A 25756-nucleotide genomic window follows, 5' to 3' on the forward strand; every position below is an offset into this window, starting at 1 on the left:
AATACCCAAAAATTTTTGATATCCCAAAAAATCTTCAATTTATAATACAATTTCTTTAAAAAAATTCCCACTAAATTTTTCATAATTTTGTTTTTTTTTGAAGAGAGTAAATAAATAGCCTCTGCTTTAGAAAAATCGTAGTAATTTAAAATTTGAAAAAAAAAATTGTGATACCATCTTGCAGGTTGAATAAGATCAAGATTTCGAAATACAAATCCAGGAAAGTGACGATCGCCTTCCAAAAGTTCGATAAATGAAAATTTGAGTTTGGTGACCAGTCAAGTAATAAAATGGGGCGGTAGATCGATATGAAGGCGATCCGTTAATTTCCATATTTATGGGGTATATTGTCCTTATCAGTGGTGAACACTAATGAGGGGACAATATTTAGGTCCAAGTGCTCACGAAATGATTTCTAAATTGTAGAAAAATATATCAGCGAAGCTGAGTAAAATTATGAATAAACTTTTGAGCACAACACGTTTATAGTCCAAATGCTCCATTTGTACCCTATCGTATGCTGTAGAATAAAAGCAAGTTCAAGCAAAGTTTTTGTTTTTAAAATTTGGCTATTCGCTTTGTTTTTTTGTTTTTGTTTTTTTTTTTTTTGTTTTGAATGCAGAAATAAAAAGAATCTCATGTAAACCTGATTTATAATATAAAAAATTCACAAATTTATAAAATTTCTCCCATCAAAAAACCCCAAGTCCCCAACTCAAACATTTCGTAGCCATCCACTAAAAATTGTCCCATCCCCAATTTGGAGGAAATCCCCAATACTGGCGACACTGGGTAAAACTCTTGCTTCTGATGCCATATAAGTACATAGTGGACAAAAGAGATATAGAGAGAGCTGTATCTAAATCTGAACCTATTACCAAAAAAATCAAAAATCAATCTATTTGGACCCGAAATAGATATGTGCACCAAATATGAAGTCGATTGGACAAAAACAGCGACATTTACTTTGAAATGTGATAACAGAAAGACGGACATGCCTAGAAAAACTGAGTTTCGTTACATTTCTTTTAGCTTACATTATCGTTCATATTAGATCTACATTGCTTTCAGTGTATATACAAAATTATTTTACATAATAAACATAAACTTTTATCTTATTACAGTATTTTGATAAACTGATTACTTTGCAATTTATAATAGGAAAATCATATAATCGCCTTATTTTCATATTGTAACAAAATGAAATAAAATACAAAGTTTCATAAATATTTAAAATAGTTCTGTTTACATTCCCCCAGGATATGTATATTTTTGAAAATATGTCTTGCCATTTTCAACATAAAATCCAAAATATATATACCATTTAGCACTCCTAAATAAAACTACAACATTGTTTTACTCACTCTCATAATTGGTTTTGCGGTGAAAATTATATCGTTGGCTTTAATCCCCATAGTTTTGTTGTTGTTCTGGCTATTGTTTTTTTTTATATTCATTGTAACATACAAAATAAAAATTAATTTATAAACACCATGAAATAAATGAAATAATTTATTATATAGCATTGCCATTACCATTGTTTGGCTTTTTTTTGTTGTCTTTCTTTATCCATGTTCTATATATTTTTACAATGTGCATAATTGTTTATGCTTTCTAGCAATAAATTTATCATAATTAGTTATGGAAGAAGGAGAAAATAAGTGAACATTTGCTAACTATATTTATTGTATATTGTCTTGTTTAATGTATATAATTAGCTGTAAATTATTGCTACACCCATTTTAATCAATCTGTAAATATAGATAATTATACTTTAATATGTGGATGATAGAAGTATTGTTTATTATTTACAAGTATAGGAAAATATAAATATTGAAATTGCAATATGTTACATATTTACCAATAATTATTTCACGCCCAATGGTATGGTTTTTTTTTTGACAAGTTATAAACGAAATCTAGGACATTGGTTTATACCATAAAGGAAAACAACCATTAGGGGTAGATGAGACACAATTCCATTATTTTATAAAAATAATATAGGGAAAAAATTTTCTACAAAAAATAAATTTTAACAAAATTTTCTGTAGACATTAAATTTTGATAAATACTCAAGAGAAATAAAATTTTGACAAAATTTTCTATAGAAATAAAATTTTGCAAAAAATTTCCATAAAAATAAATTTTGCAAAAATTGTAAATAGAAATAAAATTTTGACAAAATTTTCTAAAGAAACAAAATTTTGCAAAAATTGTAAATAGAAATAAAATTTTGCAAAACTTTTCTATAGAAATAAAAGTTTGCAAAAATTTTCCATAGAAATAAACTTTTTTTAACAATATTTTCAAAAGAAACAAAATTTTGCAAAAGTTTTCCATATAAATAAATTTTGCTAAAATTTTAAATAGAAATAAAATTTTGCAAAAATTTTCTATACAAATAAAATTTTGCTGAAAAATTTTCTATAGAAATAAAATGTTGACAAAATTTTCTATACAAATAAAATTTTGATAAATTTTCTATAGAAAAAAATGTAGACGAAATTTTCTAAAGAAATAAAATTTTGACAAAATTTTCTAAAGAAAAAAAATTGCAAAAATTGTAAATAGAAATAAAATTTTGCAAAACTTTTCTATAGAAATAAAATTTTGCAAAAATTGTAAATAGAAATAAAATTTTGCAAAACTTTTCTATAGAAATAAAATTTTGCAAAAATTTTCTATAGAAATAACATTTTGACAAAATTTTCTATACAAATAAAATGTTGACAAAATTTTCTATAGAAATAAGAATTTTGACAAAACTTTCTATAGAAATAAAATTTTGTTAAATTTTCTATCGAAATAAAATGTTTACAAAACTTTGACGAAATTTTCTAAGGAAATAAAATTTTGACAAAATTTTCTATAGAAATAAAATTTTGACAAAATTTTCTAAAGAAACAAAATTTTGCAAAAAATTTCCATAGAAATAAATTTTGCAAAAATTGTAAATAGCAATAAAATTTTGCAAAACTTTTCTACAAAAATAAAATTTTGCAAAAATTTTCTATAGAAATAAAATTTTGACAAAATTTTCTATACAAATAAAATGTTGACAAAATTTTCTATAGAAATAAGAATTTTGACAAAATTTTCTATAGAAATAAAATTTTGTTAAATTTTCTATCGAAATAAAATTTTTACAAAACTTTGACGAAATTTTCCAAAGAAATAAAATTTTGACAAAATTTTCTATAGAAATAAAATTTTGACAAAATTTTCTAAAGAAACAAAATTTTGCAAAAAATTTCCATAGAAATAAATTTTGCAAAAATTGTAAATAGAAATAAAATTTTGCAAAAAATTTCTATAGAAATAAAATCTTACAACAATTTTCTATAGAAATAAAATTATGCAACAATTTGCTTTCCATAGAAATACATTTTGCAAAAATTTTAAATAGAAATAAAATTTTGATAAATTTTCTATAGAAATACAATTTTACAAAACTTTCCTATAGAAATAAAATTTTGCAAAAATTTTCTTTCCATAGAAATAAATTTTGCAAAAATTTTAAATAGAAATAAAATTTTGCAAAAAATTTCCATACTAATAAATTTTGCAAAAATTGTGAATAAAAATACAATTTTGCCAAAATTTTCTATAGAAATAAAATTTTGACAAAATTTTCTATAGAAATAAAACTATGACGACATTTTCTAAAGAAATAAAATTTTGACAAAATTTTCTATAGAAATAAAATGTTGATGAAATTTTCTAAAGAAATAAAATTTCACAAAATTTTCTATAGAAATAAAATTTTGCAAAAAATTTTCATAGAAATAAAATTTTGCAAAAAATTTTCATAGAAATAAATTTTGCAAAAATTGTAAATAGAAATAAAATTTTGCAAAAATTTTCTATAGAAATAAAATTTTACAAACATTTTCTATAGAAATAACATTTTGCAAAAATTTTCTTTCCATAGAAATAAATTTTGAAAAAATTTTCTATAGAAATAAAATTTTGATAAATTTTCTATAGAAATAAAACTTTGACGAAATTTTCTAACGAAATAAAATTTTGACAAAATAATATTTTGACAAAATTTTCTAAAGAAACAAAATTTTGCAAAAAATTTTCATAGAAATAAATTTTGCAAAATTTTAAATAGAAATAAAATTTTGCAAAAATTTTCTATAAAAATAAAATTTTGCAAAAATTGTCTGTAGAAATAAAATTTTGCAAAAATTTTCTATACAAATAAAATTTTGACAAAATTTTATATAGAAATAAAACTTTGACGAAATTTTCTAAAGAAATAAAATTTTGACGAAATTTTCTAAAGGAATAAAATTTCACAAAATTTTTTATAGAAATAAAATTTTGACAAAATTTTCTAAAGAAACAAAATTTTGCAAAAAAAAAAATTCATAGAAATAAAATTTTGCAAAAATTTTCTATAGAAATAAAATTTGGAAAAATTTTCTATAATAATAAAATTTTGCAAAAAATTTCTATAAAAATAAAATTTTGCAAAAATTTTCTATAGCAATAAAATTTTGACAAAATTTTCTATAGAAATAAAATTTTGACAAAATTTTGCAAAACAAATTCCATAGAAATAAATTTTGCAAAAATTGTAAATAGAAATAAAATCTTGTAAAAATTTTCTATAGAAATAAAATTTTGCAAAAATTTTCTATAGAAATAAAATTTTGACAAAATTTTCTATAGAAATAACATTTTGACAAAATTTTCTATAGAAATAAAATTTTGGCAAAATGTTCTATATATATAACATTTTGATAAATTTTCTATAAAAATAAAATTTTGACAAAATTTTCTATGGAAATTAAATTTTGACAAAATTTTCTACGGAAATAAAAATTTTAAAATTTTTCTACACAATTTTTTTTTTTTTAAATTTTCTACACAAAATAATTTTGCACATATTTCTTACAGAAATAAAATTTTGCAAAACCTTTCCATATAAATTAAATTTTGCACAAGTTTTCTATTGAAATATAACTTTGAGAAAACAATTTCTATAATAATAAAATTCAGAGAAAAATTTCTATAAAAATAACAAAAATTTTCATAAAAATAAAATGTTGCCACAATATTCTATACAAAAGAAAATGTTGGAACATTTTCTATAGAAATATTATTTTGACAACATTTTCTATACAAAAAAATATTAATTGTGATACAATTTTCAAAAATAGTACAATTCAGAGCAAAATTTTCTATACTATTTGTATATTTTGCAAAAATTTTCTATAAAAATAAAATTTTGCCAAAATATTCTATAGAAATACAATCGTAACAACATTTTCTATAGAAATAAAGTTTTCACACAATTTTCTTTAGAAATAAAATTGTGACATATTTTTCTATAGAATTAAAATTTTGCGACAATTTTATAGAAAAACATTTTTACAAAAATTTTCTATAGAAATAAGAATATTCTAAAGAAATAAAATTTTGCAAACTTTTTCTATCAAACATTTTTTAATTTGATAGAATTTTAAATTTTAACAAAATTCTCTGTAGATATCCAAAAAAAAGAGGTTTACACAAAAATGTATACAAAAATGAAATTTTCACAAAATTTTCTGTAGCAATAAAATGTTGAAAAAAAATTCTATATAACTAAAATTTTGAGAAATAATTCTATAGAAATAAAATTTTGACAAAGTTTTTTATAGAAAAAAATTGATAAAATTTTCTATATAAAAAAATTGACAAAATGTTCTATAGAAATAAAATTTCGGCAAAATTTTCTATAGAAATAAAATTTTGGCAAAATGTTCTATAGAAATAAAATTTTGCTTAAATATTCTATAGAAATAAAATGTAGACACAATTTTTCATAAAAATAAAGTTTTGCAAAAATTCTATAGAAATACATTTTTACAAAAATTTTCTATAGAAATAAACATATTTTAAAGAAATAAAATTTCGCAAAAATTGTCTATAGAAATATAATTTTGCAAACATATCAAAAACTTCCGAGAGGAATAATTTTTTTTAAGAAAATTCTGTACAAATAAAATTTTGTAAAGAATTTCCATAGAATACAATTTTGCAAAATTTTTCCATAGAAATACAATTTTGCAAACATTCTCCATGGAACTAAATGTAGCAAAAATTTTCTATAGAAATAAAATATTGCGAAATAATTATATATATATCAGATGTTGCGGACAATTTTTATAGAAATAAAATTTTGACAACATTTTATATTGAAAGAAAATTTTCTAAACCCCTCTAGGGCAATAAAATTTTCTCAAGAAATAAAAGTTTATAAAAATTTTCTTTAGCTGATAGCCTAAGTAGCTAATGCTAGATTTTTCTCTTTTATTCTTATATTTACTATAAGTTTAATAAATAAATAAAAATTTTCTGTAGAAATAAAATTATATAAAAATTGTCTATAGAAATAAAATATTTAATAAATTTTCTATAGAAGTAAAGTTTCGAGAAAATTTTCTATTGAAATAAAATTTAAAAAAATAATTTCTATTGGAATACAATTTTGCAGAAATTTTCTATTGGAATAGATTTTGCAAAACTTTTCTTTAGGAACAAACTTTTGCAAAAATTGTCTATAGAAATAAAATTGTGCGAAAATTTTCTATAGATATAAGATTTAATGAAAAATTCCTATTGCAATAAGGTCTTGCAAAAATTTTCCTTTGGAATACAATTTTGTAAAGATTTTCTGTTGGAATACAATTTTGTAAAAATTTTCTATAAAATAAAATTTTTCAAAAATTCTCTGTAGAAATAAAATTTTGCAAAAATAAAGTTTTGGCAAAAATTTTATAGAAATAAAATTTTGACAAAGTTTTTCCAGTAATAAAATTGTGCAAAAATATTTTATTGAATTAAATTTTTAGAAAATTTGCTATTCACAGAAAATTTTGACAAAAATTACAAATCAAAATTTGAGTACATTTTCCATGAAAATAAAATTAAAATAACGAAATCATATGTATCAGACAATGAAAGTGTACATTAATATTTTGAAATATTTCGTTATATTAAAAGCTACTTTAGATTTAAATATTAATAAATAACATGTATATCTAAGCATTAAAATGAAAATAAAAAATACCAACAATTGATACAAACCGTTTTTATTGGCCTAACTATATTCCCTGGTTACCGACCCTCAAATTATCTGATGTCCTCCTATCTCGCCCAATGAAAAAACCAAACTTTTTGTTGTTTCTCTTAATGGTTTATCGTGTGTAAAATAAACTTTAATTGGCTTGGAATGTTAGCGTTTAATGCCAACCACAAAGAAAAAAAATTATGGCAAAACATAAAAAAATAACAAAGTGAAGGACAGGAATTTATTTACGTACAACCTGATGGTTAGATGGGTGAGAGGTATTAGGATCACAATCCATCTCCTGTAAGGTTTCCTTTCGTCCTATATACTGACTTGTCAAATCAAGCCTTAGAGTAAAATTTTATGAAAAAAAAAATGATTTCCTAAAACTTTGTAAAGCAATTTCAATATTTATGTTATGTAATGTTTTGTATATTGTTTGTATAAAAATTTAAATTTATTGTTGCTGGTAGCTTCTAGTTTTTTTTTTTCTTGGGTAGAAATTGAATAAATCAACATTAATTTAACTTTTAAAAAATAACATATTTGAGTTTATTTAACGTAAATGTTGTTAAAGAAATAAAATGAATTTGTTTTTCCCAATGGTCACAAATTTTCTTTTTTCTCTTCTTTTTTTCCGATTTATTTGATTACAGGTTTCAGACACCGATAAAAGCCTTCGCCTGCCTAACAACACCAAGGTGAGTGAGTAGAGATGTTTGTTTGATTTGAATGAATTTGGAAATGGTTTTGGATATTAGTAAAGGATTTTAAATATATTTTAGTAAAATTAAATATAAGCCACATATTTCATTGATTTATTCCGAATTACATACAAAAAACAAAACAACTTAGATTTATCATTATCATACCCTTTTTGGCATTGTTAGGACCTACTTGATACCATTTAGATTACTTGGGGCAGGTTCTCGATCAAACTAGAGCAATATATATCTGGAGACTAAAATTTTTTATTAATTTATTTCGATTTGGATGCTTAGGAAATTAACAAAAAATATATAATTTTATATAAATTAAAGAAAAAACTTATCACTCTCTTATCAGAATATGGGGGATTGATACTGTCTAGATTTCTTAGGAATAGCTTTGATAATATTAGAGAAATTTAGATTTACCGATTACATACTTTATATGAGACAAATTTTTAAGGAAATAAAATTTTGACAAAATTTTCTACCAAAAAAAATGTTGACAAAATTTTCTATAGAACTAAAATTTTGACAAATATTTATATAGAACTAAAATTTAGACCAAATTGTCTATAGAAATAAAATTCTGGCAAAATCTCGCTTTGATAATAGTAAAGAAATTTAGGTTTACCGATTACATATTTTATTTGAAAAAAATCTTTATTGAAATAAAATTTTTAACAAAATTGTCTATAGAAATTAAATTTTGTCAAAATTTTGTATAGAAATAAAATTTTCACAAAATTTTCTATAGGAATAAAAATTTGACAAAATTTTCTACAGAAATAAAATTTTGACGAATATTTCAATAGAACTAAAATTTAAACCAAATTTTGTATAGAAATAAAATTTTGACAAAATTTTCTATAAAAATAAAATTTTGATAAAATTTCTATAGAAATAAAATTTTGACAAAATTTTCGTTAGAAATAAAACGTTGCAAAATTTTCTATAGAAATAAAAATTTGACAAAATTGTCTATAGAAATAAAATGTTGACAAAATTTTTTATAGAAATAAAATTTTGACAACATTTTTTATAGAAATAAAATATAAATAAAATTTTGATAAATTTTCTATAGAAATAAAATTTTGGCAAAATTTTCTATAAAAATACAATTTTGACAAAACTTTCTATAGAAATAAAATTTTCACAAAATTTTTTATAAAAATAAAATTTTAACAAAATTGTCTATAGAAAAAAAATTGACAAAATTTTTTACAGAAATAAAATTTTTAATAAAATCTTCTATAGAAATCAAATTTTGACAAAATTTTCTATACAAATAAAATTATGATAAATTTTCTATAGAAATAAAATTTTGGCAAAATTTTCTATAAAAATACAATTTTGACAAAACTTTCTATAGAAATAAAATTTTAACAAAATTTTTATAGACATAAAATTTTGACAAAAATTTATATAGAAATAAAATTTTGCAAAAATTGTCTACAGAAATAAAATTTTGACAAAATTTTCTATAGAAATAAAATTTTGACAAAGTTTTTTATAGAAATAAAATTTTGACAAAAAATTATATAGAAATAAAATTTTGACAAAAGTTTCTATAGAAATAAAGTTTTGACAAAATTTTCTATAGGAATAAAAATTTGACAAAATTTTCTACAGAAAAAAAATTTTGACAAATATTTCAATAGAATTAAAATTTAGAACAAATTTTGTATAGAAATAAAATTTTGACAAAATTTTCTATAGAAATAAAATGTTGCAACAATTTTCTATCGAAATAAAATTTTGACGAAATTTTCTAAAGACATACAATTGTGACAAAATTTTCTATAAAAATAAATTTTTTTCAAAATTTTCTATAGAATTAAAATTTTGACAAAATTTTCTATAGAAATGAAATTTTCACACAATTTTCTATAGAAATGAAATTTTGACTAAATTTTCTATAGAAATAAAATTTTGGAAAATTTTTCTATAGAGATAAAATTTTGCAAAAATTTTCTTTAGAAATGAAATTTTGACAAAATTTTCTATAGAAATAAAATGTTGACAAAATTTTCTGCAGAAATGAAATTTTGATAACATTTGCTATAGAAATAAAATTTTGACAAAATTTCTATAGAAATAATTTTTTTTCAAAATTTTCTATAGAATTAAAATTTTGACAAAATTTTCTATAGAATTAAAATTTTGACAAAATTTTCTATAGAAATAAAATGTTGACAATTTTTTTTTTTTATACAAATAAAATTTTGACAAAATTTTCTATAGAAATAAAGTTTTGACAGAATAGAAATAGAAATAAAATTTGGTAAGATTTGATAAATTTTTTTATAGAAAAAAAAATTGACAAAATTTTCTATAGAAATAAAATTCTGACAAAATTTTCTATAGAAATAAAATTTTGACAAAATTTTCTATAGAAATAAAATTTTGACAAAATTTTCTATAGAAATAAAAGAAATAAAATTTTGACCAAATTTTCTATAGAAATGAAATTTTGACAACATTTTCTATAGAAATAAAATTTTGACAAACTTTTATATAGAAAAAAATTTTGATAAAATTTTCTATAGAAATAAAATTTTAACAAAATTTTCTATAGAAATAAAATTTTGACAAAATTTTCTATAGAAATAAAATGTTGACAAAATTTTCTACAGAAATGAAATTTTGATAACATTTTCTATAGAACTAAAATTTTGACAAAATTTCTATAGAAATAAAATTTTTTCAAAATTTTCTATAGAATTAAAATTTTGACAAAATTTTCTATAGAAATAAAATTTTGACAAAATTTTCTATAGAAATAACATTTTGACAAAATTTTCTATAGAAATAAAATGTTGCAACAATTTTCTATCGAAATAAAATTTTGACGAAATTTTCTAAAGACATACAATTGTGACAAAATTTTCTATAAAAATAAATTTTTTTCAAAATTTTCTACAGAATTAAAATTTTGACAAAATTTTCTATAGAAATGAAATTTTCACACAATTTTCTATAGAAATGAAATTTTGACTAAATTTTCTATAGAAATAAAATTTTGGAAAATTTTTCTATAGAGATAAAATTTTGCAAAAATTTTCTTTAGAAATGAAATTTTGACAAAATTTTCTATAGAAATAAAATGTTGACAAAATATTCTACAGAAATGAAATTTTGATAACATTTTCTATAGAAATAAAATTTTGACAAAATTTCTATAGAAATAAAATTTTTTCAAAATTTTCTATAGAATTAAAATTTTGACAAAATTTTCTGTAGAAATAAAATGTTGACAATTTTTTTTTATAGAAATAAAATTTTGAAAAAATTTTCTATAGAAATAAAATTTTGACAAAATTTTCTATAGAAATAAAGTTTTGACAGAATAGAAATAGAAATAAAATGTTGATAAGATTTGATAAAATTTTTTATAGAAAAAAAATTGACAAAATTTTCTATAGAAATAAAATTCTGACAACATTTTCTATAGAAATAAAATTTTGCCAAAATTTTCTATAGAAATAAAATTTTGGCAAAATTTTCTATAGAAATAAAATTTTGACAGCATTTTCTAAAGAAATAAAATTTTGACCAAATTTTCTATAGAAATAAAATTTTGACTAAATTTCTATAGAAATAAAATTTTTTCAAAATTTTCTATAGAATTAAAATTTTTGATAAAATTTTCTGTAGAAATAAAATGTTGACAATTTTTTTTATAGTATAGAAATAAAATTTTGACAAAATGTTCTATAGAAATAAAATTGTGACAAAATTTTCTATAGAAATAAAGTTTTGACAGAATAGAAATAGAAATAAAATTTTGATAAGATATGATAAATTTTTTTATAGAAAAAATGTTGACAAAATTTTCTATAGTAATAAAATTTAGTAAAAATGTTCTTTATATTTTTGGTTTTAGTCCAGCTCGAGGCCATAAATGAAAAAAAAAAACTCCAGAAGTTTTTTTTTTGTTATTTGTGTTTTATTTTATTGAAGGCAATATTTCGATTTGGCATCGTCAATCTTTATCAGGGCCAGGTAATTGAATAAAACAAGAGTGAATTGCAAATAAATTGTCTAAAGAAATAAAATTTTGCAAAAATGTTCTATGGAACAGAACACTTTTTAGAATTTCCCAATGATAGCGTTTGTCTTTGGCTACTCCCAGTATTAGATAGTTTCTGGTTGTAGAAGATAAAAAATCCATTCATCTTCCTTTGATAAATTCTTGAAACTATATTATAGACATCTTTTATAGATTGTCTGTTAGCCTCTAAAGAAAATTCAATTTAAATTTTTAGTCAAATCCCAATAACAAGAAATAAAGCGCAGTAGACTATAATAGTGTATACCCAAATTCCTTTAAATTCAGTTCAAATCTTACCACCATAATAATTTAACCTTTCGAAAACAAAAAATCGTGGGTAGTGGTGATTCTTATTTTTCACATAACAGTCAAAAACATTTTTGGAAGTTTTATGGGAATTTATGCTTCCTTGCCGGAAGTTGTTAATATTACTGCACTACATGCACTTTGCACTCCAATAAAGTGCTATTCTAGTATGCAGAAACATTTGGCCATAGTACCAGATGCGACTACCTTTCCATGTTTCCAGAGAGTAGTTTGCAAAAATTTTGTTTTTGTGTTTGTGTGAGAGTGAGTGCTTTAAATGGCGTTGTCTAAATTTTGCGTGTGTATTGCAGTGTAATTTCAATTCCATTGAAGTCCCTTCCCTTGGTTTGTTTTTCCACCAATTTTTGATTGTTTTTTTAGATCAGATTCTTTCTTTTGGTTCGAAGCACAATTTCTGGTTACCCAATATGTGTTCGAGGTTAAATGTAACAGGGACGTATCGAGGATTTTATTTCAAGGCCCCAAACAATTTTCCACAACTGAAAAATTAAACTAAGAAAATAGGCAAGTTTTCATTCCTGTATTTGTGGCAGGAGAAAATGTTCTGGATCACAAGCCCCCACCATGATTACGTCTCTGAAATGTGGTTAAATAAAAATGCACTTTATGTGAAAACAACAAACCATAACCGCTATCTCTGAAATAAAGGACGATTGAAACGCTAGAAAGTATTTGAAACAATCTATAGGTTCTTTTTACGTGGTTATTCTTTTAATCTGGGAATCCAAACTGAATCTTAAATTATGAAAGATTTTAAAATTGAAACAACAGCATATTTTATCACAAATTGATTTCTATACAAAACATTTTAAAAATCAAAAATTTAAAATTTTTGCAATTTTTTTTTATTTTTATAGCATTCTATAACTTTCTAACATATAGAGAATTATCATAAAAGTTTCTTTCTATAGAGAATTCTGTCAAATATAGAAATTTTTGCAAAATTTTATTTCTATAGAATTTTTTTCAAATATTAATTTCTATAAAAAATTTTGTCAAAATTTAACTTCTATCAAAAATTTTGTCAAAATTTTATTTCTATAGAAAATTTTGTGAAAATTTTATTTCTATAGAAAATTTTGTGAAAATTTTATTTCTATAGAAAATTTTGTGAAAATTTTATTTCCATATAAAATTTTGTGAAAATTTTATTTCTATATCAAATTTGGTTAAAATTTTATTTCTTTATGAAATTTGGTTAAAATTTTATTTCTATAGAAAATTTTATTAAAATTTTATTTCTGTAAAAAATTTAGTCAAAATTTTATTTCTATATAAAATTTGGTTAAAATTTTATTTCTATAAAAAATTTTATTAAAATTTTATTTCTGTAAAAAATTGTGTCAAAATTTTATTTCTATAGAAAATTTTGTAAAAATTTTATTCCTTTACAAAAATTTTTCAAAATTTTATTGCTATAGAAAATTTAGCAAAATTTAATTCCTATAGAAAATTTAGGAAAATTTTATTCCTATAGAAATTTTCTATTTCTGTAGAAAATTTTTGCAAAATTTTATTTTTATAGAAAATTTTTGCAAAATTTTATTTTTATAGAAAATTTTTGCAAAATTTTATTTCCATAGAAATTTTTTGCAAAATTTTATTTCCATAGAAAATTTTCTGAAAATTTCATTTCTATAGAGAATTTTCTCAAAATTTTATTTCTAAAGAAAATGTTGTTAAAATTTTATTTGTATAAAAAATTTTGTCAAAATGGTATATGATTATTATTTTGCTCGGCTTGAGATTATAGAAACCATCGATTATTAATTTGTTTTAATATTTATTTCCAACATTTCGGTAAGTGCAACTAAACATTTTCTGGGATTTTGTACCTACGTATAATATAAAAAATATAATAACATTTAATGTTCAACAATGTACAAAGTCAAAAGTACGTAAATAGTATCTCTATAGAGAATTTGGTCAAAATTTTATTTATATAGAAAACATTGTCAAAATTTTATTTTTATAGAAAATTTTCGCAAAAATTTTATTTCTCTTTTATTCTTTTAAAAATTTATTTCTGTTGCACATTTTTTATTTATATTTATAGAAAATCTTGTCCAAATTTTATTTCTATAGAAAATTTTGTTCAAATTTTATTTCTATAGAAAATTTTGTCAAAATTTTATTGATATAGAAATGTTTTTAAAAATTTTATTTCTATAGAAAATTCAATTGAAAAATTATTTCTATAAAAAAATTTAATAATTTTATTTCTAACGAAAATATTGTTAAAATTTTATAGAAAATATTGTCAATATTTTTTTCAAGTTTTTTTCTATTGAAAATTTTATTTCTTCGAAAAATTTCATCAAAATTTTATTTTTATAGAAAATCTTCTCCAAATTTTATTTCTATAGAAAATTTTGTTCAAATTTTATTTCTATAGATAATTTTGTCAAACTTCTATTTCTGTAGATAATTTTGTTAAATTTTTATTTCTATAGAAATGTTTTTAAAAATTTTATTTCTATAGAAAATTCTATTAAAAATTTTTTCTATAAAAAAATTTTAATAATTTTATTTCTAACGAAAATATTGTTAAAATTTTATAGAAAATATTGTCAATATTTTTTCAAGTTTTTTTCTATTGAAAATTTTATTTCTTCGAAAAATTTCATCAAAATTTTATTTTTATAGAAAATCTTGTCCAAATTTCAATTCTATAGAAAATTTTGTCCAAATTTTATTTCTATAGATAATTTTGTCAAAATTTTATTTCTGTAGATAATTTTGTTAAATTTTTATTGCTATAGAAATGTTTTTAAAAATGTTATTTCTATAGAAAATTCTATTAAAAAATTATTTCTATAAAAAAATTTTAATAATTTTATTTCTAACGAAAATATTGTTAAAATTTTATAGAAAATATTATCAATATTTTTTTCAAGTTTTTTTTTTATTGAAAATTTTATTTCTTCGAAAAATTTCATCAAAATTTTATTTTTATAGAAAATCTTGTCCAAATTTCATTTCTATAGAAAATTTTGACCAAATTTTATTTCTATAGATAATTTGGCAAAATTTTATTTCTGTAGATAATTTTGTTAAATTTTTATTGCTATAGAATTTTTTTTTTAGTTTTATTTCTATAGAAAATTCTATTGAAAAATTATTTCTATAAAAAAATTTTAATAATTTTATTTCTAACGAAAATATTGTTAAAATTTTATAGAAAATATTGTCAATATTTTTTTCAAGTTTTTTTTCTATTGAAAATTTTATTTCTTCGAAAAATTTCATCAAAATTTTATTTTTATAGAAAATCTTGTCCAAATTTTATTTCTATAGAAAATTTTATCCAAATTTTATTTCTATAGATAATTTTGTCAAAATTTTAATTCTGTAGATAATTTTGTTAAATTTTTATTGCTATAGAATTGCTTTTAAAAATTTTATTTCTATAGAAAATTCTATTGAAAAATTATTTCTATAAAAAAATTTTAATAATTTTATTTCTAACGAAAATATTGTTAAAATTTTATAGAAAATATTGTCAATATTTTTTTCAAGTTTTTTTCTATTGAAAATTTTATTTCTTCGAAAAATTTCATCAAAATGTTATTTTTATAGAAAATCTTGTCCAAATTTTATTTCTATAGAAAATTTTGTCCAAATTTTATTTCTATAGATAATATTGTCAAAATTTTATTTCTGTAGATAATTTTGTTAAATTTTTATTGCTATAGAATTTCTTTTAAAAATTTTATTTCTATAGAAAATTCTATTGAGAAATAATTTCTATACAAAAGTTTTAATAATTTTATTTGTAACGAAAATATTGTTAAAATTTTATAGCAAATATTGTCAATATTTTTTTCAAGTTTTTTTCTGTTGAAAATTTTATTTCTTCGAAAAATTTCATCAAAATTTTATTTTTATAGAAAATCTTGTCCAAAATTTATTTCTATAGAAAATTTTGTCCAAGTTTTATTTCTATAGATAATTTTGTCAAAATTTTATTTCTGTAGATAATTTTGTTAAATTTTTATTGCTATAGATTTTTTTTGTAATTTTATTTCTATAGAAATTTCTATTGAAAAATTATTTCTATACAAAAATTTTAATAATTTTATTTGTAACGAAAATATTGTTAAAATTTTATAAAAAATATTGTCAATATTTTTTTCAAGTTTTTTTCTGTTGAAAATTTTATTTCTTCGAAAAATTTCATCAAAATTTTATTTTTATAGAAAATCTTGTCCAAATTTTATTTCTATAGAAAATTTTGTCCAAATTTTTTTTCTATAGATATTTTGTCAAAATTTTATTTAAAAAAAAAATGTTTGCACAATTTTATTTCTGTAGACAATTTTTCCAAAATTTTATTCCTATAGCAAATTTTCCCAAAATTTTATTTCTATAAAAAAATTTGTTAAAATTTTATTTCTGCAGAAAACTTTCTCAAAATTCGTCGTGTTCGTTTTTAAAAACAAATCCCTCCATGTTGTCTGATAGCAAAAAATGAAAAAAAAAAACACTCTGAAAAGTCTATAACTGCATCATGACTCAACATTGTATAAAGCTATAACCCTGAATAGTATGGAGGTAGAATGGCTGTGTGTGATAGATAAAATAAAAATATTATGGAATAGAAACAAAAAAACCTTACTTTTGTAGGGTGGTGACTTTATGTTACAAGAGGGAATTTCTATAGTAAATATTACGGTTGCGCCAAAAAGTAGGCTATATATTTGTAAAAAATAAAAAAGTATTTAAGTAACCTTTTATTGATTTTATTGCTTATTATTAAACCATAAGAACGTTAAAAGCGCAAACTATGTTTTAATTATTGTTATTTATTAATTTTAATTTGTATTCTATTAATTTGCCATTAGCCTAAATGTATGCTATATTTTTAAATTAAATTAGTAAAATAGATCCTTGATTAAGAAATTTAATTTTGATTTAAATTTAAATTTAAATTTGATACGTGTTCTAAATTAAGGTTTGCAATATCCCTTAACTTTGGTTATCACAATGAAACTCATATTCTAAATATAATGTTAGCCCCAAAAAGAACACGATTTTAATTATAAAAAAAAGGAAAACACCTATGTAACTTTTTTATAGTATTTTATTATTTTATTCATAGTTTAACAAAACTTCTAATTTTTTATAAATCTCCTGTTCGCCTCAATGTATGCTACATTGTTTTTTTTTTTTCATAAAGTTCAATATGCCCTTGATTAAGAATTTTTATTTAGTTTCTTTATGGACATTTGGTGCCAACGATGTAATTTATTTTAATATTTGAAATAAGCCTTTGCTTTAGTTTGTCATACGTATACTGCCAAATGATGGTCAAAACCCAACGATAGGATTTTTATGGGAAAAGTTTGTAAACTTTTTGGCACAAATGACCGTTATGCGTTCGGTAAAAATGGTATGCAGTAAATGAGCAGGGGAGATGGGAAAAAGGGATATTGGAAAAATTTATGAGATTTGGTTTCGTTGTGTGTGGTTTACTTGAAGACACCATATCAATAAGAAATTAAAAAATCAATAATTAGCGCCCAGGCATATGCTCTGTAATATATGCAGAGAAGTATTTTATAAAAAAAAATATTTATTTATTTATTACTTAATTTATTATAATTACAAATTATAAAAAAAAACTTATTTATACGGCCACTAGCAACTAGAGGCTATTGGCCTATATAAAAAAAAATATTTATATGTGACACCTTTATCAATATTCAATTTTACTCCACAATCTCTGTATTTTTTGCTTCAAAAAATTTAACCCTTTTTTAAAGTAATTGAGTTAATAGTACAATTACTTTACAGCCTAACAGTATGCTACATGCAAAAAGGTGTTGACAGGATTCAACGAAAAATATGCATTAATTATTTTTAAACTGCAACACTTTAACGAGTTACATGTTTTTTATTTCTGAACATGTCACAACTCACATGCTCAGCTATGATTTATGACATGTCATTTTATCCTATTCATTCGGCGTTTAACACATTACATTCGATAAAAATCTATGGCAAGTGAAAAACCAAAAATGTTGTTACACTTTAGCAAGTAGTTACCAAAACACATACCACTACCTCCAACTATTCACACGAGCCATATAAGAGACAAGGAATATATTTATATTTTATTGTTATCACGACAGGGTATAAACACGACATCTCCATTGTGACAGAAAATTTCTTGAGATGACATTCAAACCAAGTAGTGGACACCTATTTTAAATAGTGGTGGAATGTTGTATCCATCTTGGAAACAGGAACTTTAAATAAATTGGTTAACACTTTAAAGGCACAACAAGCCGAATAATGACGAATTTAGAAAATCTCAACGGCAACTCTGTGTCAAACCGCTGAGATTTCGTAAAAAAGGTGGCTCAATAATTTTAGAAAACTGTCACAAAAAGTGGCACACTTTTTATAAAGAAAAATTAGGAATTAAATAAAAATTAAAAGTTTTTTTTCTATGAAATTATGAAGTCGTGATTTCTTCAAATTAGAGCAAAATAAACTCAAAAATAGTTTTTTTCCATAAACCTAAAATATAAACCCAAAAATAAATTTATTTCCATTTCATCGAAAATCACGATTTGTCGACTTAAAAAAATTTCTTTGCCTATTTTTAGGCGCCATACAAAATTATAGTATTTGGATGCGGTGTAACCATTGTGCCACTTTAATAGCAAATTTGACTCGTTTTTAAACGATACTTTCTTTTTTAATTTTCTTTTTCAATTTTCTTGAGCCAGTTTTCACATATTTGTGCCACATTTTCGTCATACACAGAAAAAAATATATCACCAAAATATTTCCAATTAAAAAGTTAATTGAAGTTAAAAATATTTTCAATTAATAAATTAATTGATACAATTAACTTTTTAATCAAGATAGAAACATCAAGTTAATGAAGTAAATGATTGAAAATTTAAAAATTTTTAATTAAAAAATTAATTGATACAATTAACTTTTTAATTAAATTCGGAAGACTAAGTCAGTTAAAAAAGTGATGAACATTTTTATACCCACCACCATAGAATGGTGACGGGGTTATAATAAGTTTGTCATTCCGTTTGTAACACATCGAAATATCGATTTCCGACTATATAAAGTATATATATTCTTGATCAGGGAGAAATTCTAAGACGATATAAGCATGTCCGTCTGTCTGTCTGTTGTAATCACGCCAATTTGGTATCAATGTGGTATCACAATGGACTGAATAGTCTAAGTGAGCCTGATACATGGGGCTGCCACCTGACCTAACCTAACCTAACCTATAGTCACGCCACAGCCTTCAATAATGGAGCTATCGTCCTGATATTTGACACAGATTCGTCTTTTGTTTGCAGGCAGGCCAAGTTCGAAGATGGGCTATATCGGTCCAAGTTTTGATATAGTCCCCATATAAACCAACCTCCCGATTTGGGGTCTTGGGCTTAAAAAAACTGTAGTTTTTATCCAATTTGCTTGAAATTTGGAATCTGGAGGTAGTCTAGGACCATAAAGACGTGTGTCGAAAATGGTGAGTACCGGTCGATGTTTTGATATAGCCCGCATATAGACCGATCTCCCGATTTTAATTTTTGGGCTTCTAGAATCCGTAGTTTTTATCCAATTTGCCTGAAATTTGAAATCTAGAGGTATTCCAGGACCATAAAGACGTGTGTCGAAAATGGTGAGTACCGGTCCATGTTTTGATATAGCCCCCATATAGACCGATTTCACGATTTTACTTCTTGGGCTTCCAGATCCGTAATTTTTATCCAATTTGCCTGAAATTGGAAATCTAAAGGTATTCTAGGAAAATAAAGAGATGTGCCGAAAATGGTGAGTACCGGTCCATGTTTTGATATAACCCCCATATAAACCGATGTCCCGATTTTACTTTTTGGGCTTCTAGAATCCGTAGTTTTTATCCAATTTGCTTGAAGTTTGGAATCTAGAGGTATTCTAGGACCATAAAGACGTGTGTCGAAAATGGTGAGTATCGGTCCATGTTGTGATATAGCCCCCATATAGACCGATCTCCCGATTTTACTTCGTGGGATTCTAGAATCCGTAGTTTTTATCCAATTTGCCTGAAATTGGAAATCTATAGGTATTCTAGGAAAATAAAGAGATGTACCGAAAATGGTGCCTATCGGTCCATGTTTTGGTATAGACCCCATATGGACCGATTTCCCGATTTTGCTTCTTGGGCTTCTAGAATCCGTAGTTTTTACCCAATTTGGCTGAAATTGGAAATCTAGAGGTATTCTAGGACCCTAAGGAGGTGTGCCGAAAATGGTGAGTACCGGTTCATGTTTTGATATAGTCTTCATATAAACCGATCTCCCGATTTTACTTCTTGGGTTTCTAGAATGCGTAGTTTTTATCCAATTTGCCAGAAATTGGAAATCTAAAGGTATTCTAGGAAAATAAAGAGATGTGCCGAAAATGGTGAGTACCGGTCCATGTTTTGATATAACCCCCATATAAACCGATATCCCGATTTTACTTTTTGGGCTTCTAGAATCCGTTTTTTTTTTTACCCAATTGCCTGAAATTGTAAATCTAGAGGTATTCTAGGAAAATAAAGAGATGTGCCGAAAATGGTGAGTATCGGTCCATGTTGTGATATAGCCCCCATATAGACCGATCTCCCGATTTTACTTCTTGGGATTCTAGAATCCGTAGTTTTTATCCAATTTGCTTGAAATTTGGAATCTAGAGGTATTCTAGAACCATAAAGACGTGTGTCGAAAATGGTGAGTATCGGTCCATCTTTTGATATAGCCACCATATAGACCGATCCCCCGATTTTACTTCTTGGGCTTCGAGAATCCGTAGTTTTTATCCAATTTGCCTGAAATTGAAAATCTAGAGGTATTCTAAGAAAATAAAGAGATGTGCCGCAAATGGTGAGTACCGGTCCATGTTTTGATATAGCCCCCATATAGACCGATTTCCCGATTTTACTTCTTGGGCTTCTAGAATCCATAGTTTTAATCCAATTTACCTGAAATTTGAAATCTAGAGGTACTCTAGGACCATAAAGAGGTGTGCCGAATATATTGAGTATCGGTACAGTTTTTGATATAGCCCCCATATAAACCGGCCCTCCGATTTGGGGTCTAGAGTCTAGAACTACTATTAATTGTGCTGAATACTGTGTGTATCCTTCCATGTTTCGGTATAGCCCCCATTACACCGAACTCACGATTTAACTCCTAGGGTTTCCAAAAATTTTAGTTTTTATTCGATTATCCACAAATTGAAAATATACTGGCATTTTAGACCCATAACAAAGTGTATATGATTTAGTTTTATCGGTCCATTTTGTAAGGCCTCCATATAGACCGATTTCACTTAAAGAGGGTATAGAAGGCGCACTGATCATGAAAATTTCTTAAAACTGAAACTGCAAAAAGTCCAAATTTTACTTCTCGTAATCATTTAAATAATTGGGATGGAATTCTACAGATTTTAGATATCAAATCAAGGCGTTATTTCATCATTTTCTTGCACACTTACAAGAGATGTTTATGATTCCTCTAAAACTTAAACAAAAAATGGTTCTTATAAATTCAGAATCTGATCTGGTTTTCATAGGTAAAATCTTTACATTTATCTGTGGGAAGCGTACTGGTTGAACTGATCTGCTTGGAAAAATATCTGTCATCAAACTTCCCCTGAAATTTTCAAAGGAAACTAGTAACATATATTTGATTCATGGTGGTGGGTATTTAAGATTCGGCCCGGCCAAACTTACTTCTGTATATACTTGTTTTAAAATATTATCTTATATTCCTTTCAATATTAAAACAAAATCTTTTCAGTTTCTTTTCACTTTCAAGAAACCCTAGTTCTCATAAGACCCCTAAATCCATACTTGAAAACTAAATTTCATCTGGTGTAGATTGATTTACATTTCTCTAAAGTGAAATCATCCTAATGTTAATTATCATCGTAGATTTTTAAAATTATTATCGTATATATTCTTTTCAATATTAAAAACAAAATCTTTTCAGTTTCTTTTAACTTTCAAGAAACCCTAGCTCTCATTACACCCCTAAATCCATATTTGAAAACTAAATTTTACCTTGTGTTGATTGATTTAAAGTGAAATCATCCTCATGTTAATTATCATCGTAGATTTTTTTATTGTGAAACAAAATTTCTTAAGTATCTTGTTGCACTCAAGTAACACTATTTTTCATAGAGCCCCTAAAACTATACTTCACATCTAAAATTTTCCTTTTATATATTGATTTACATTCCCCCAAAGTGAAACCATCTCTATGTTAAAATTATTGTCGTATACACTTTTCAATATTGAAAAAAATTCTCTTCAATTTCTTTTTGCTTTCAAGTAACACTAGGTCTCATATGGCCCCTAAAACTATACTTCAAAAAAAAACTACAGTTCACAATAACACTATAAATCAGGCCTTTCGGTCATTATGCAATTAACACATCATCTCCACTTTAGAAAACATTTGATGGAATTGCTTGTTTGTTGTTTACAAACAGATTTTTCTATGTCCCATTGGCATTGCGTGTACTTATGTCATTATAATGGGCACATACTCGTATTCCTCGTTCATATTACGTCTGACATGCTATTGTTTGTAATAGAGTTTTTTCTCCGACCCATGAGTGTTATTTTTTGTTTTTGTTGTTTTTTTTTCTAATCCAACACTCTTTCTCTTTTGCTCTTCATTTGCTCTGGGTGTGAGGGTGTGTGCAGATGATGGTTTTTCTCTATGTTCTGCAATGAAATTCAATAGACACTTCATCATATATTGCTTTGTGGTAGTGTGTATGTGTGTGTTAGAATCGACGTTTGAAGTGTGTACATTGCAAACAGTTCGTGCTATGATAACATTTGCAAAGGTAACACTTTAAAGCTCTAAGGATAGAAATTATATGATCATATGTAATTATTTTAGTCAGAGAAAGGAATTTTATTTTCTAGAAAATCAAAATCAATCAATATTTCCAATATTTTCAAATGTTATCTGAGATCAAACGTAATTAATAGTCTCTACTAGCATACCTTCAGGCGCCGATATATAGAAACTAGAATTTCCAACATAAATTGTGCTAGATTTTAGTGCGGAGAAATGTCTATAAAACAAATTTCCGACAAAGGTATTGCAAGAATCGCACTTTCAAGAAAATAAAGCTGAGTTGTGCTAGTCGAGTGTGTTATTGCGATGTTTCAATGAACATTTTATTTCTTATAAATTTCGAAAAATTTTCCAGAATCACCATTTTCGCTGAATTTTCAAAAATACATGATAATGATTTTGGTATTGATTCCGAACCAAACAAACAAGCAGGATTTTTTAAAAATATTTTTAAATTAGGGTTTTGCGCACTTGGTACTAAGAAACACAAGGTTATTTTGTGCTAAACTTGAGTACGATCGGTTAATAAATGAGTCTATTATGGTCAAATTTTAGAAAATCGGGCTATACATATATATATTGGAGCCATATCTTAATCCGAACCGATTTGAATGATTCTTTGCAGGTACAGCTAGTACTATAGAAGATTAGATTTTACCAACTTTTAGTAACATCGGTAAATAAATGGGAGTTTTTGGGTCGAAAACCTTTGTAGTTAGTGTCCTACATTCCGTCATTATTTATATTCATAAAAATTTTTTTTCTATGAAAATTTTATCAAAATTATATTATTATACAAAATCTTGTTAAAATTTTATTTCTGTAGAAAATTTTGTCAAAATTTTATTTCTAAAGAAAATTTTGTAAAAATTTTATTTCTATAGAACATTTTGTTAAAATTTTATTTCTATAGAAAATTTTGTTAAAATTTTATTTCTATAGAAAATTTTATTAAAATTTTATTTCTATAGAAAATTTTGTCAAAATTTTATTTCTATAGAAAATTTTGTCAAAATTTTATTTCTATAGAAAATTTTATCAAAATTTTATTTCTATAGAAAATTTTGTGAAAATTTTATTTCTATGACAATTTTGTGAAAATTTTATTTCTATAGACAATTTTGTTAAAATGTTATTTCTATAGAATTTTTTTTTTAAATTTTATTGCTATAGAAATTTTTGTCTAAATTTTATTTCTACAGAAAATTTTGTCTAAATTTTATTTCTATAGAAACTTTTGTCAAAATTTTATTTCTATACAAAATTTTGTCAAAATTTTATTTCTACAGAAATATTTGTCAAAATTTTATTACTACAGAAAATTTTGTCAAAATTTATTTTCTACCGAAAATTTTGTCAAAATTTTATTTCTATAGACAATTTTGTTAAAATGTTATTTCTATAGAATTTTTTTTTAAATTTTATTGCTATAGAAATTTTTGTCTAAATTTTATTTCTACAGAAAATTTTGTCTAAATTTTATTTCTATAGAAAATTTTGTCAAAATTTTATTTCTATACAAAATTTTGTCAAAATTTTATTTCTACAGAAATATTTGGCAAAATTTTATTACTACAGAAAATTTTGTCAAATTTTTTTTTTACCGAAAATTTTGTCAAAATTTTATTTCTATAGACAATTTTGTTAAAATGTTATTTCTATAGAAATTTTTTTTTTTTTTAAATTTTATTGCTATAGAAATTTTTGTCTAAATTTTATTTCTACAGAAAATTTTGTCTAAATTTTATTTCTATAGAAAATGTTGTCTAAATTTTATTTCTATTGAAAATTTTGTCTAAATTTTATTTTTATAGAACATTGTGTCTAAATTTTCTTTCTATAGACAATTTTGTCAAAATTTTCAATATAAGCTTAACTATAGATAATATGTTGACTACAATATCTCTCGCCTTCCCCATGGTTAATTTCGCTCGCCACGACCCCCTCCCCCACTACATATTACCAGGTAAAATATTCTCTTGATATTTAATTTCCATTAGAATTTCTTACTATTGCCAAGAATTACCTCTTTACATTTTATTTCTATAGAAAATTTTGTCCAAATTTTATTTCTATAGAAATTATTGTAAAAATTTTATTTCTACAGAAAAATTTGTCAAAATTTTATTTCTGTAGAAAATTTTGTCCAAATATTATTTCTATTGAAAATTTTGTTAAAATTTTATTTCTATAGAAAATTTTGTTAAAATGTTATTTCTGTAGACAATTTTGTCAAACTTTTATTTCTATAGAAAACTTTGTCTAAATTTTATTTCTAAACAAAATTTTGTCAACATTTTATTTCTACAGAAAATTTTGTCAAAATTTAATTTCTGTAGAAAATTTTGTCAAAATTTTATTGCTATAGAAATTTTTGTCTAAATTTTATTTCTACAGAAAATTTTGTCTAAATTTTATTTCTATAGAAAATTTTGTCAAAATTTTATTTCTATACAAAATTTTGTCAAAATTTTATTTCTACATAAATATTTGTCAAAATTTTATTACTACAGAAAATTATGTCAAAATTTTTTTTCTACCGAAAATTTTGTCAAAATTTTATTTCTATAGACAATTTTGTCAAAATTTTATTTCTATAGACAATTTTGTTAAAATGTTATTTCTATAGAATTTTTTTTTTTTAAATTTTATTGCTATAGAAATTTTTGTCTAAATTTTATTTCTACAGAAAATTTTTTCTAAATTTTATTTCTATAGAAAA

The 25756-nt window shown here is 22.9% G+C and overlaps 1 protein-coding gene across 1 annotated transcript in view; it reads left to right on the plus strand.

Moving 5' to 3' along the window:
• Positions 1–25756, plus strand: part of msi (RNA-binding protein musashi) — a 612288-nt gene that overhangs the window by 387801 nt on the left and 198731 nt on the right. The window contains exon 3 of the mRNA XM_075290465.1: positions 7723–7767. Coding sequence (XP_075146580.1) covers positions 7723–7767 — 45 coding nt within the window. The remainder of the gene's footprint in view (positions 1–7722; positions 7768–25756) is intronic.

Source organism: Haematobia irritans, chromosome 1 (assembly GCF_050003625.1).
Source record: "Haematobia irritans isolate KBUSLIRL chromosome 1, ASM5000362v1, whole genome shotgun sequence".
In the NCBI taxonomy this organism is placed as follows: Eukaryota; Metazoa; Arthropoda; class Insecta; order Diptera; family Muscidae; genus Haematobia; species Haematobia irritans.